The 12,592-nt window shown below is 62.9% G+C and overlaps 2 protein-coding genes across 2 annotated transcripts; one reads left to right on the top strand and one right to left on the bottom strand.

The window, feature by feature from the left end:
* Positions 1 to 1,970: 1,970 nt before the first annotated feature.
* CHLRE_06g302750v5 (uncharacterized protein) lies at positions 1,971 to 5,946 on the top strand. Its single transcript, XM_001691213.2, has 7 exons — positions 1,971 to 2,316; positions 2,532 to 2,623; positions 2,765 to 2,945; positions 3,290 to 3,440; positions 3,592 to 3,661; positions 4,063 to 4,260; positions 4,680 to 5,946. The coding sequence occupies exons 1-7, from the start codon at positions 2,235 to 2,237 to the stop codon at positions 4,827 to 4,829; spliced, it is 924 nt and encodes a 307-aa protein (XP_001691265.1). The 5' UTR covers positions 1,971 to 2,234; the 3' UTR covers positions 4,830 to 5,946.
* Positions 5,947 to 5,948: 2 nt separating this feature from the next.
* On the bottom strand, positions 5,949 to 12,530 carry CHLRE_06g302700v5 (uncharacterized protein). The gene is made up of 14 exons (XM_043063645.1): positions 11,992 to 12,530; positions 11,483 to 11,581; positions 10,631 to 10,753; positions 10,247 to 10,337; positions 9,655 to 9,839; positions 9,359 to 9,457; positions 9,156 to 9,206; positions 8,724 to 8,876; positions 8,276 to 8,347; positions 7,828 to 7,956; positions 7,469 to 7,627; positions 7,039 to 7,119; positions 6,789 to 6,863; positions 5,949 to 6,528 (listed from the first exon to the last, which is right to left on the bottom strand). The coding sequence occupies exons 1-14, from the start codon at positions 12,274 to 12,276 to the stop codon at positions 6,457 to 6,459; spliced, it is 1,674 nt and encodes a 557-aa protein (XP_042924351.1). The 5' UTR covers positions 12,277 to 12,530; the 3' UTR covers positions 5,949 to 6,456.
* Between the last annotated feature and the right edge of the window lie 62 nt (positions 12,531 to 12,592).

The raw sequence follows: 12,592 nt of genomic DNA, 5'->3' as shown, positions 1-12,592 counted from the left end.
GGGGTTGATCGGTCCTCGCGCGCGAGAGAACACGACTCATGAGGCCAGGGGTGCCACTGCATGAGGCGAGCCCCTTCCGATGCGTGCAGCCGCCAGCTCACTCTGCGCCTGCAACCAACTCTCGTGACACCTCCGTCGATCCAGACGTACAAGAAGGAGCTAAGCACATACCATGCGCACACCTTGGTGTCGTCCCCAGACCTTGCCTCCCTTTGCTGTTGCGGTAGTCACGCCTCCCCATGCCGCCCAGTCAGGCAGGCTGCAGGCGGGCATGCTTCCAAGCCAAGGGAGCTGCACGCATGTCGGACAGCCGCCAGTTCATACGAACAGACATCGATACGCACAGCCTGTCAGCCCCACACATCCGGCTAGGCCTGCCCGCTTCCTCCATCCCCGTGGCTGTGCTCGCCCCTTGCAGGAAGGCCTGCGAGGGAACGCCTTACTAACGCTTGCGTGAGTAATGAGGTGATAGGCACGCGCGGCTGGATTGGCGACTGGGGCCTGACTAGCAATGGGGCTTGAAGTTGTGTGCGAGATACATGTGTCATCTGTTGGCGCCTCTGCGGGGATGTGCATGTGAAGCCACGAGCGCCCTGCGGCTGGGACAGTACCGTAATGATGGCCCGCGAGGGCAGGGCGGCATGGCAACGTAGCACTGTTGCTCCTGTTGCGGCCTTGCTGCTGCCAGCAACACTGGCACGCGGCCACGCGCACACGATGCCCGGTCATGTCAACTAGTATGCAAGAGCTGGAAAGGGTGTTGGCAGCAGGTAACGGTGATGACTAATTGAACTGCTGGGCCAATCCTTGCCCGTGCAGCGCCTCGGCCACCGTGTGTACCTTTAGGATGGCCCAGCCTTACTCATTAAATAGAATCAAGAGGTAATCAGCAGCTGGCAACGGCGTGGCGGTACTAGACAACCTCCATGCGGTAGCCTTAGGCAACCAGGTGGCACAGGGTGCTTCTGCGCAGCACAGCGTCAGGTGCGCACTGCTCAGAAGTTTGGGGCAGCCGGCGCACGGAACGCGTGGGGGCAGACAGACATTTATAAGTTTGCCGGCTTCAATGACAGCACACATCTGGGAACCGAGCTATCTGCATGGGCATGCAGGCCAGCATCTAGTGCCTGCCCCCAGAAACTTGAGCCTGCCTCTCCCCGAAATCTGCCCCTCCCCCAGATCACCGGTCGCCCAACATGGTCAGATGGCCTACGCCGCAGCCACCTGCTGCCCCAGCACGAATCTCCGAGCCCGAGCCCGCACTTCGTAGCTAAGTTAGATGCAGGGGTCGTATCTTACTTTCGGGGTGATGTCTAGCTCCAGACAAAAACAGCCGGGTGGCCGCTGTCTTTTGTCTGGGCACATAGCGGTTTGGGGGCTTCTCCATAGGAATTCGGACAAAACCCGCCCCAAACCCGGGCCAACAATGTCTCGCTTCAGACATAAGCCCCCAGGCGTAATGTCTAGGAAACGGCCAAAATGGCCGATTAATGTCTGGAGACATTAAGATAGGAGCCCTGGTTAGATGCAGCCGGTTGAGAGTGGTTGTCTACTCCAGCCCGAGGGAGCCGGTACCGTAAGGGAGGTGGGGTTGTGGCCATCGCCAGGCGGCCAGCGTTAACACGTCTACCAGCAGTCGGAGAAGGGCAGGACGACCAAGCGCAACTGCATGCGCCTCAGACGCAACAAACGCGCTCTCGCCGCCGCCGCGCGCTGTCCTGTGGCAACGCCAACCACCATGGCTACGCCCCATTTGCGCGGAGACGCCACGCCACACAGCTCAAACCGCACTAAACCCTATGCCTTGCAGGAGCAGCAGGGGACTAGGCGGAGCTGCGCGGGGCAGGGCCTGGGCGGCCAGCAAAGGAGCCGTCCGGCGAGGAGGGATGGGGCAGAGAGGCAGGTTGCATGAGCCTGGCCTGCTGACTGATCAGCTGCAGCCGCGCCGCCCGTGATATACTCGTTTTGGGGGTGTCGAGCAATAGTATTTGTGATAGGCTAGAGGGTGTGCAGACGAGCGTCCTTTGTCTCAGAGAGATCTGCGAGTTCGCGCAATTTCCAAAGGCTTGCCACCCTAGCCTGACTATTATTGGTTCAGAGCGTAGTTAGGACCTGCCGACCTGTGTGTAGCTTTACGCGAGGGTTCTGAACAAACTTCTGCATTGTCGGGTGCTTACCCCTGAGAAGGCGCCGCGCCTGCATACTTGACTTGCATCATACAAGGAGCTAATACAATGGCGAAGCGCGTCCCGATCGTCTGCCACGGACACTCGCGGCCGATTGTGTCCATCGACTGGAGCCAGAACACGCCTGAAGGTGAGCGAGGCCGCCGGCTCGCTAGATTCGTGGGGGATCGTATTTGATGCTACTGAGTTAGCTCGCTGGGTGGTTGGGGCACTGCGGGGATTACACAGGAGTATGCGACCAGGGTATGGGGGCTTGCGGTACCCGGGTGCTGGCCCCACGCGTCGGCCAACCGGCACGGTTGAGGCTGGGGCTTGAGTCTTGCAACCTCCCCATATCTTGCGAAGGTTACTTTCTGGCGTCGGCATCCAAAGATGGCAAGCCTATGCTGCGCCACGGCGAGAACGGCGACTGGTATGGCACGTTTGAGGGCCACAAGGTGCGGCAGCTTCGAGGATGGGGGTTTGGGAGATATCTGGGTCCAGGGTCTGGGATTTGGCAGTGTGCGTGGGTGTTTGTATGTGCACGTTTTGATGTCGTGCAGGGACTGACCTTCACGCCCCACGTGGACGGCTTGCAGGGTGCTGTGTGGGCGTGTGTGCTTGACACACCAGCGCTCAAGTGCGCAACGGGTTCGGGCGACTTCAGCGCGCGGCTATGGGACGCCTGCGGCGGCAACCAACTGCATGAGTTTCAGCATAACCACATTGTGCGCACCGTGAACTTCTCATTTCAAAACTCGAATAAGCTCGCCACGGGAGGTGTGTGCCGGTGTCGGATGAGGACAGGGCGAGGTCTGTCGTTTTGCGGGAGGCCAGGAGCTGTCGTCATCGGGAGGTTCGCTGCCGCTGCCTCACGAGTTGGGCAGAACTTCAGCTGTAACTACAGCCGAGAGGCTATATCTGCATTGTGACACGCGCCCAGCCTTCGTTGGGCAGCTTCTGTATGGCCGGCAAACCTGGGTCGTGCACGCTTGCCGTAAGCTGCACACACCAGCTGCAATGCCCCCTGCAAGCAGCAAGCAATCAAGAATATGTCTCCACAAACCATGAGCACACCTGGACCGCTGATGCCTTTTGGATTGTGCTGCTTGTGTTCCGTGAAGGCATGGAGAAGCTTGTGCGGATCTTCGACCTCGAAAAGCCCGCCGCGGAGCCGCTGAAGCTGCCGCCGGCGCACTCAGGCATCCGGTCAGTCAACTTCATCCAGAATGACAACACCATCATCTGCAGCTACGTCGACAAGCCCGGCCTTGGGTGCGTGCTACTTGGGGGCTTACTTGGGGGGCCGGCGACCCGTACAGCTGCTCGGGCCTTCCGACCCACTGCACACGCGGGCCGTTGCTTTCGCCCGTTTAGGCCCTGAAGCATCCCTCGTACATTCCTGATCTCCCGTGGCTTCCCGCAGCGTGTACGACGTGCGTTCGCTGCAGCACGTGCAGACGATTGACACAAGCGCGCCTGTGACCTCCATTGAGGTGAGCGCACCAGGGCCACCCGCCCCATGATGTGGGTCGGCACGTGCGGCCTGTCGTGGACTCTAGGATGACCCCAAAAGCGCCGACCCACTTGCAAGTCGTTATAACCCCTGATGTAGGGAGAATCGGGTAGAGGTCGTATCACGACACGGCCTGCGTGCTTTCTGCCCAGCTACGACTCGCCCGCCTAACGCGCGGCCAACTACGCAATGATGTCACCGCGGACAAGCCTGGGGCACCCGAAACAACAGCTCCAGCGCGACCAGCCGCGACCAGCCGCGACCGGCATGCGCATGCCGTGTTGTCAAAGCTGCAACCCCCTACACAAGCACACAAACGCTGTCTTCGTGCTCTTTGACACACACGTACTGTGCTCCACCCCGTCTTCAATGCTCCCCCAGATTTCGTTTGACCAGCAGCACATCACAACCGCCGAGGGCAGTCACGTGCGCGTCTTCGAGGTGGGCAGCCTGAACCAGGTCAAGAGCCACCGCATGCCGGCGCCCGCGGAGAGCGCCAGCCTGTGCTGGGCCAAGCGCAAGTTCGTGGCGGGCGGGGAGGACATGTGGGTGCACCTGTACGACCTGGACACGTGCCAGGTACGAGGAGGAGGAGGGGACGGAGGGGGGGGAGGGGAGGGGAGGAGGAGGAGGAGGGGAGGGGAGGGGAGGGGAGGGGAGGGGAGGGGAGGGGGAGGAGAAGGAGGGAAGAGAAAGGAAGGAAAGGAAAGGGAAAGGAAAGGAAAGGAAAGGAAGGGCAAGGAAGGGAAAGGAAGGTGGAGGGCGGAAGCGCAGTTTCGAGTGGGTCTGGATTTCGCTAGCGCTCTGCTACTGGGAGGCAGAACTATGACTGGGACGAAGGTTTGAAAGTTTGTGCGGGCGCTTCAGGGCTCAGCACGGCGGGAGGTCGAGTTGGTATACCGGTCCTGCCTGCGTGGTTTCCATAGTAGCACCTTGGCACCAGGACCCCTTACCACCTTCCGCCCGCGCTGTCTGTGATTCTGCTACCGGTGCCACAGGAGCTGGAGGTCAACAAGGGCCACCATGGCCCCGTGCACGCGATCCGCTGGGCACCCACCTACGACGCCTACGCCAGCGGCAGCGAGGACGGCACGATACGCATATGGTTCCCCGACCTGCCGGAGGCTGCCGCCGCCGCCGCGCCGTAAGCATAGGCGTGAGCTAGGGCTAGGAGGGGGAGTATGTAGACGGCGAACCTGCTATAGCATGGTTTTGAAGCTATTGGGGCGTCGCTCTGGGAGGCTGGCTGGAGCTTGGCATTCATTCTGACACAAGCAGGGTGTAGTGGCGACCGCAGCGGCATGCCCGAGGTGTGGATGCCAACGTGGGCGTGGATATGGCGGCGGGCGTGGCAGGTGCGTGGGTGTGCAAGCGTGGTATGTGCATTCGCACGTGGCATGGATGAAGGACGGGTTGCCGGGGTGTGGGCTCGGCAACAGCGATGACAGGCTTGCGCTTGCTCAGGCGGGATGGTATTTTGTACAGTCAGCGTGCGGAGCGGGGATGGGGGCAGGTGATGTGATGGGGGGCCGAGGAGGAGGTGAGTTCGGTAGGCGGTCCTGACGGCGAGGCACGGGGAGGCGTCGAGGGCGGCGGCCTTATGAGACCTGGTTAGCGATCGACGAGTAGCGCGCGGAGGGCGAGTTCTGCATGCTATGCTTTGTAGGCGTGTACATACGGTATGCACCGCATGTTTGCAGGCTACGCGTGCAGATGCGGCGTCTAGGAAGAGCAAAGGGCCTTCATGGAAAAGCCCTGGGTAGAGTTGTGGAGGCGGCGAGCGGGGAAGGAGCGCAGGCATTGAGGCGCCGGGAGCTGCAGCGCGCTTCAAGGGTTGTGAAGCCCGTGCGTGTGGCAGGTGCGGTGACTGGTTCCGTGTGCTGCGTCGTACCATGCTGCAGTGCCGGCGGTGGTGACGAGGGCAACGCGGATAACTTGCAGAGGCAGGCGCCACAACGGTGGCGTGCTGTTGAGGGCATGATTGCTGGTAGGAGGAGGCTGCGCTGAGGCCAGCTAGGGCCAATATACGGTACTAGTTGACTGGCTGCGGGTGCGCGCGGCTTCAAGACAGTGTTGGAGTGCAGGGCGACGCAGAGACGTGAAGGGAAGCGGCTTGAGTGTGGCGCTGCTGCACGTGTCATTAAGGCACGGCCGCGCGGCTAGCTGTAAAGGGTAACGGTAGTTATGGCTGTGTGGTAGTCGCGCTGACGATTGCTCTGTCCGGGACAGCCGCCGACTGCTGGGGGCCCTGCATGCTGTAGACTTGGCTTCGTCGGTCTTCATTGGTCTTCCTTGAGAACTGCACGGATGCTGCAGCCGCCGCTCTCAGGCTTTGCTCCCTCAACGAGGCAAGCTGCCTCCACTACCAGGCACAACGCCACAACTCGCGCGTTTGTTCGTCCCCACCAAACCTCACGACCAAAACTGATGTACCGTATGCACGAGCCGCACCAGCATAGGCGTCCTTGCATCTGGAGCCCGCTTCTGTTTCTTCCTTTGGGGTCCTGAGCATGCGCGAACCCCACCCCAACGCAACTCCAACGCGACACACGACACGTTCTCTTCCCTAGCCTTCTCACGCACAGGCGAAAACGCGTGTCTTCAACCCTCCATGCCTTCCTCTACTGCTGCTGCATCCCTGTCCTACGAAGCGTCGCCGAAAGCACCCTCCCTCCGCACACTGCTCCGGCCACCCGCCCCCCACGCATCATCAGCCTCGAGGCCTGTACGTCCCCCGCCTGCCTGCCTGCCTGCTCGCCTCTGCCCTGCCCCCCTCTAGAAGTGCACGGTGGTCATCTTACCGCCGCCCATGTCGAACACCTGGTCCACGGCCTCGCTCAGCGCCACCTACAGCAGCGGAGAAGGGCAGGCGGGGCGGTCATTATTTGCCTGTAAGCCCCAAACCGAGATTACAGAAACCGGCGCACGGAGTGCGTGGCCTTAGTAGAGGGGATCACAAGGCATCGGGGCAGTAGTTGCGGGGTTGTACGCACTCAGTGCTGCTGCTACGTTATACCTCTGGCGCAAGGACGGGTAGGCAGCCAGGCGCACAGGCGCACACGCACACACGAGCCGCGGACTGCTCCGCAATGGCATAATACGCGCACCTGACCGAATCGGGTAATGTAGTTCGAGTTAAGCTTCAGCTCACGAGGGGCGCCCTCGGGGTTGGCTTTTAGCGCCTGTGCAGAGAAGCAGGGCGCAGACGTTGCTCCAAGCCGCACCAGGACCGCCCTACCCCCTGCCCATTCAAAACCATCACCGCACGTTTCTCCAAAACACGCACAGCACGCTCGCGGCTGCCCTGCCCACCCAACTCCCTCGTGCCCCAACAGTGACTCCTGACTCCGCTCGCACCTGGGCCAGCGCGCACGCCCCGTCGTCCTTGATCTCGTTGTAGCCCAGGTCCAGATCCGCGAGCTTGCTGTTCTCGGCGGCCTGTGGCGTAATGTGCCGTATTACGTTGTGTTACGGGAGGCGCGTGTGGGTGGGAGCGGCGGGGGGCGCGCAGACGGGCGGCAGGCACACGGTGTAAGCTGGCACAGGGGGCTTCCGGGGGGGGGGGCTGGCAGGCCGATGACATGCGGCTGGCGGAAGAACGTCATACCATACAGTCGGTCATGCCACAAACCGATTCTTGCTCGGCTGTGTCTCGCTCGCACGGTGCATTGATACAGTACCCCGGGTTGCCAGTCTACCGCAGTCATCAGCCGCAGTCATCAGCGACGAGCTCCATGCGCCCTGCGCTGTTCGCCGCACGCCTGCACCCGCACACCCGTGCCCTGACCTTGAGGCCGCGCGACAGCAGGATGGCTCCGTCGTTGCCCAGGCTGTTGCCGCGCAGGTCCAGGTGCGTGAGGCTGGCGTTGAGCAGCAGCAGGTCAGACAGCGCGCGGGCGCCGTCGCCGCCCGCCACCTTGCACCAACCCAGCTTGAGCGTGGTCAGCTGCGGCGGCAGGTGGGCAGCGGCGACGCAGGGGCACAAAGGTGGGTGGGGCATGCGTAGGGTCAGGGCGCCAGCGGCACGTGCCAATGACGTGATGCGCAGGCGGCAGCGCGTACAAGGCTGCTTCCAAGCCGGCGCCTAAACCTGTAGGCGAAAACTACCGTAGCCTCCTTGTCACACCGCTCCCCAAGCTCCCCTACCTTGGGCAGTTGGAACTTTGCGAGGTCGGTGATGGTCTTAGTGCCCTCCGGCCCCAACGGGTTGTAGCCCAGCTCTAGGGAGCTCAGCGCGCCGTGGTTGCGCAGTGCGCCCGCCAGCACCGCCACACCCTGTGGAGCGAGCGTGGGCGCAACACACGGCGCACCGTACAGCGCAGGTCAGGTTAGGACCGGGCGGCACGCATGGGCGAGGGATTGTGCGAGGAAGCAACAGGATACCGTGTGTGCACTGGGCTTGATGTAGCAGGATGGGGCATGCGGAGGTGTGTGGGTGCGGGACTGCGGGCCATGGCCCTTTGCAACATCTCCCTGGCACCACATCTTCAACCAGTCTAACACACACACGCACACGCACACGCACACGCACACACGCACGCACGCACGCACGCACGCACATACATACACGCACGCACTGCCCTGGCGCACTCGCCTTGGGCCCGATGTTGTTGCCGCCCAGGTCCAGCACCGACAGCCCCTTGTTGTCCGCAATGGACTGAGCCATCTGTGGCGGGTTGCGAGGCGGGTGGGTTACTGGGTGGGTGGGTGGGTGGGTTGGTCAGGTGGGGAAAGATCGGGTGACGGGCATTGTTTGCGCATGAGGCAGTGCTTAAGCGTGGGTTGACCCTGACGGGGATCTCTTGACGGCCTGACCGCCGGCCTGCAGCCGCATCCTTCACCGCCGTCCCAGTGCGGGCCCCTCCCGCCCGGGATGCTGCAACATGGGACAATCCGCCCGCCACATCGCCTGCCCTGCCCTGCCCTGCCCTGCCCTGCCCTGCCCTGCCCCGCCCCGCCCCGCCCCGCCCCGCCCTGCCCTGCCCTGCCCTGCCCTGCCCTGCCCTGCCCTGCCCCGCCCCGCCCCGCCTTGCATGCCGCACCTTGCCCACGCCCTCGTCCCCGATGTCGTTCATGTACATGTGCAGCTCCTTGAGGGAGCGCTTCTGGAACAGCAGCCGGTTCAGGTGCGTGGCGCCCGCCTCCGTGATGCTGTTGTTGCCCAGGTCCAGGAAGGTGATGTCGCAGGCGCGGGACTGTGCGTTTGGGTGTTCGTGGGTTCGTGTGTTTGTTGGGGTCATTAGACACGACAGGGCGCGTGGCTAGCCGGAACGAACAGGCCAAGAGGGTTGCCGGCACTCTGCGGAGTCCGCTCCCACCCCCCTGCCGTATGAGTACGCCCAATGGCCGGCAATCGGGCCCCTTCACCCGGGGCCGCTCCCTGCCCTTGCATCTGCCAACCCCGTCTCCCTTCCACCCTCACACCCAGCCCTCCGCCTCGCCTGCCACCGGCGCCGCCACTCTGTTCGACTCACCATTAGCGCCTCGCAGATGGCCGTGACGCCCGCATCACCCATCTCGTTGCCCTGGCGTCCCGAGTACGGCATAGGAGTGGGACCGGGGTTGATAGCCGGTCAACTACACACACACACACACACATACTGGAGAGCTCTCGGGAATGTCGTTTCGGTTTTCTTTTGCACACAATCGCATGCAACCACATGCTTGCGGTCTGTACCTTAAGGTGCAGCTCCTTGACGCTGGTGTTGGCCCGCAGTGCGTCCGCCAGCGCCAGCGCGCCGGCCTCGCCCAGGTAGTTGTCCGTCAGCACCAGCACCTGCGGCCCGGCAGGAAGAAGTTTGGGCGAGTGCGTGTGTAGAAAGCACAAGGATAACGTCGCGCAAAGACTGCGGATGCGATGCAGCAAAGCGTGAGTGTGTGCGTACATGTGTTGCATCATTTCCTTTCCCCTGCGATGTAAGTTTGATTTATTATACCCGTCTTGGCCTGTGCACGCACGCACGCACCACGCACCTCGAGCGTGCTGCTCCCCGCCACCGCGCCCGCCAGCGCCGCCGCGCCGTCCTTGTCGATGGCATTGCCGGACAGGTCCAGCCGCTGCAGCCGCGTGTTGAGCTTGAGCGCCTCGGCCAGCGCGGTGGCGCCGGCGTCGCCGATGCCGTTCTGGCCCAGGTCCAGAGTGGTCAGGTGCGGGTGGCCTGGTGGGTTTGGGGCGTGTGTGTGTTGAGGTTTGGTGTGTGTGTGTGTGTGTGTGTGTGTGTGTGTGTGTGTGTGTGTGTGTGTGTGTGTGTGTGTGTGTGTGTGTGTGTGTGTGTGTGTGTGTGTGTGTGTGTGTGTGTGTGTGTGTGTGTGTGTGTGTGTGTGTGTGTTGGAGGCGGTCAAGTCAAGTGAGATGGCCAAATGCGCATCCTGGCTCCCGGCCATAACCGTCCCGGGCGGTCCCGGCCGCGTTCTCGCCTGCACCCGCGGGGCGGCGGCCCACTACCCCTCCCCACCCCGCCCTGGCACCAAACCGCACGCCGCACGCCCTCAGACCCTTACAGCTCCTCCACGCCCCTCTCAGCCTCCGCTTTCTGGCTGCAGCTGCCCTGGGCCTGCCCCTTACCCGCAATGGCCTTGGCCAGCTGCTCCGAGCCGCCGTCGCCCAGGCTGTTGGTGTTGAGCACCAGCGTCTGGATCACGGCGCTGGGCAGCACCTGCGTGTGCGTGCGTGTGTGCGAGGCCCATGTGGGGTGTATGTGAGGTGTTGGGGCGACAGATGTGGTGTGCGGTTTGTCATGCAGCTCGAGTGCGGGACGTGGTCATGAGAGGCCAGCAGGTGGCAGTGCTCAGGCGGCGCCTCTCCGCCAACCCGCCCCAGTCTCACAGCCCCAAAGTCCCGCCCCTCCTCCTCTCATCCACCCCTGCTCCTCCAATCCGTGCTGCTCCGCTCTGCAGCCCACCGCAGCCCTCCCCTCTCCTCGCCCCCCTTCCCTCCGCTTGCGCTCACCTGCACCAGCGCCGCCGCACCCAGCCCGCCTCCAATGCCGTTCTTGCTTAGGTCCAGGGCGCGGCAGGTGGTGTTGAAGGCGAGAGCCTCCACCACATAGGCAGTGCCCTCGTCGCCCAGGTTCTGTGGGTGGGTGTGAAGGTGTATGTATGGGTGTTTTAGCGCATAAGCGATAGGCGAGTGTAGGCGTGGCTGTGCCGACACACGCACTGACTCTTTCTCCCCCTTGTTTGACTCTGCCTTGAGGCGGCGGACACCGCGAAGCAGCCGTGTGTGGGGCAGCAGCCCGGCCCTATCCCCCACTCGGCCCCATCACCCAGCACCAGCAGGTCCCCGGGGGCCACTCCCGCGTGTGGCGTAACAGCATGGCATACGGTAGGCTCGAGCACCCGGCGTGCCGCGAAGCCCGCACCAGTGCACTAGGCTGCAGCGACTGCCACCGCCGGCGCTGCTTTGTCTGCAGCCACGTCTGCTTCCGTTTTGGCCGCCACAAGTGATCCCCATGCGACAAGACCGCTGGGTCGCTAGCACCAATGCCCTTTAACAGAATGCCCGCCAGACCACCTGCAGCCGTGTAGGGCCGCTTGTGTTCACGCCACACGGCGCCGTGCCAATCTGCACCCAACATCTCTGAAACCTCGCCAAGTCACCCTTCCCCGCCGCTTGCCCCTTCCACAGTGTTCTCGCCCCAATGTGCCTTTGCCTCATTCCCAACCGCCCAGCCGTACCCTGCACTCCACACCTCCCCGCGTCTCGTCTCCTCCCCATTCTCCCGCCGCCTCCCCATCTCTCGCCGCCTCTCCAGTCTGCCACGTACCCCCCAACCCCCCCCCCCCCAAGCTCGCCGCCCACCTTGGCCGACAGATCCACGGCGTGTTGCGACCGCAGCTGATCACACATCTCGTTCAGCCGCGCCTGCGCGTCCTTTTGCAGCCGCTTTTGCTGCATGCCCTGTTGCAGCGGCATGGATGGCCAATGGGTGCGGGGGTTAGGAATGGGATTGGGGAGGTACGTGCGCGTGCAGTGCAGGTGGTGCAGTGCATGAAGGCCAATAGGCCACACACGCACGCGTGCACACCCACGTGTGCCCCACCAGCCACCGAACAGGCGCGGCTCCCACTCGCACCCCACGGGCCAGGCACCCGCTTGGCTGCCTTGAAGCTCCTGTATGACACTGCTTCTGCGATGTAGCCCCCAACGCCATTCCGGAAGCAGGCAGTCGCCGAGTGCTAGCCCATGGCAGCTGCCTAGCACACACGCTACAAACCCTGCAGCTTTCCACGTGCCCTCCTCTGCCCCCGCCTTCACCATAACCCCTTGCGATATTCCCTCGCCCCGATTCTTCCCCAGTCATTACGCACCTGGCTGACGGCCTGCGGCAGGGTCTCCACTGCAGACCTGGCGCCGCTGCCAACACTGGCGAAGAACTTGTTGTACAAAACCGCGAGCACACCGATACCCGCGACCGCGGCAACAGCGACCGCAACAGGCGGGAGGCCAGTGGATTGCGGAGCGGGCTCAGCAGCCTGCGTCACCGTGCGCCTGCGGGCCTGGCGCAGGCTCGCGGAATCGCTGCTCGATGAAGTCACCCGAGTTGCTTCCGTTTGGGCAGTTGAGTCGCCCGCGGCGTGGGTTGAAACTGACATGCTGTGCCTGACATCACGAGCAGGCAGGAGTGGTGTTACGCGGTGGCCCGAGCCGAGGCTGAAGTGTCGGGAAGGCAAGCTGGGCGGCCGCAGCGCCGCGCTGCCCGGACAACTCATCATAACGATCTGGATCAGCTACTTGAAAGCCTCGAAAGTGTTCAATTTGAAGGGGCCAGTCCGAAACTTGTCAACAGTTTTGCTTGCTCTGTGTCCTCCTAGCTTGCATGCGATCTGGTCGTGTGTTCTTGATTTTCGTAGTGAGCAATGAGCTTTAGCTTATATGTGGCGTTCCGTTTCTGTGGCCGCGGTATGCACC

This window comes from Chlamydomonas reinhardtii, chromosome 6, assembly GCF_000002595.2.
Source record: "Chlamydomonas reinhardtii strain CC-503 cw92 mt+ chromosome 6, whole genome shotgun sequence".
Lineage (NCBI taxonomy): Eukaryota > Viridiplantae > Chlorophyta > Chlorophyceae > Chlamydomonadales > Chlamydomonadaceae > Chlamydomonas > Chlamydomonas reinhardtii.
The sequence above is the reverse complement of the archived record's forward strand: the minus strand, read 5'-3'. Positions and strand labels throughout refer to the sequence as shown.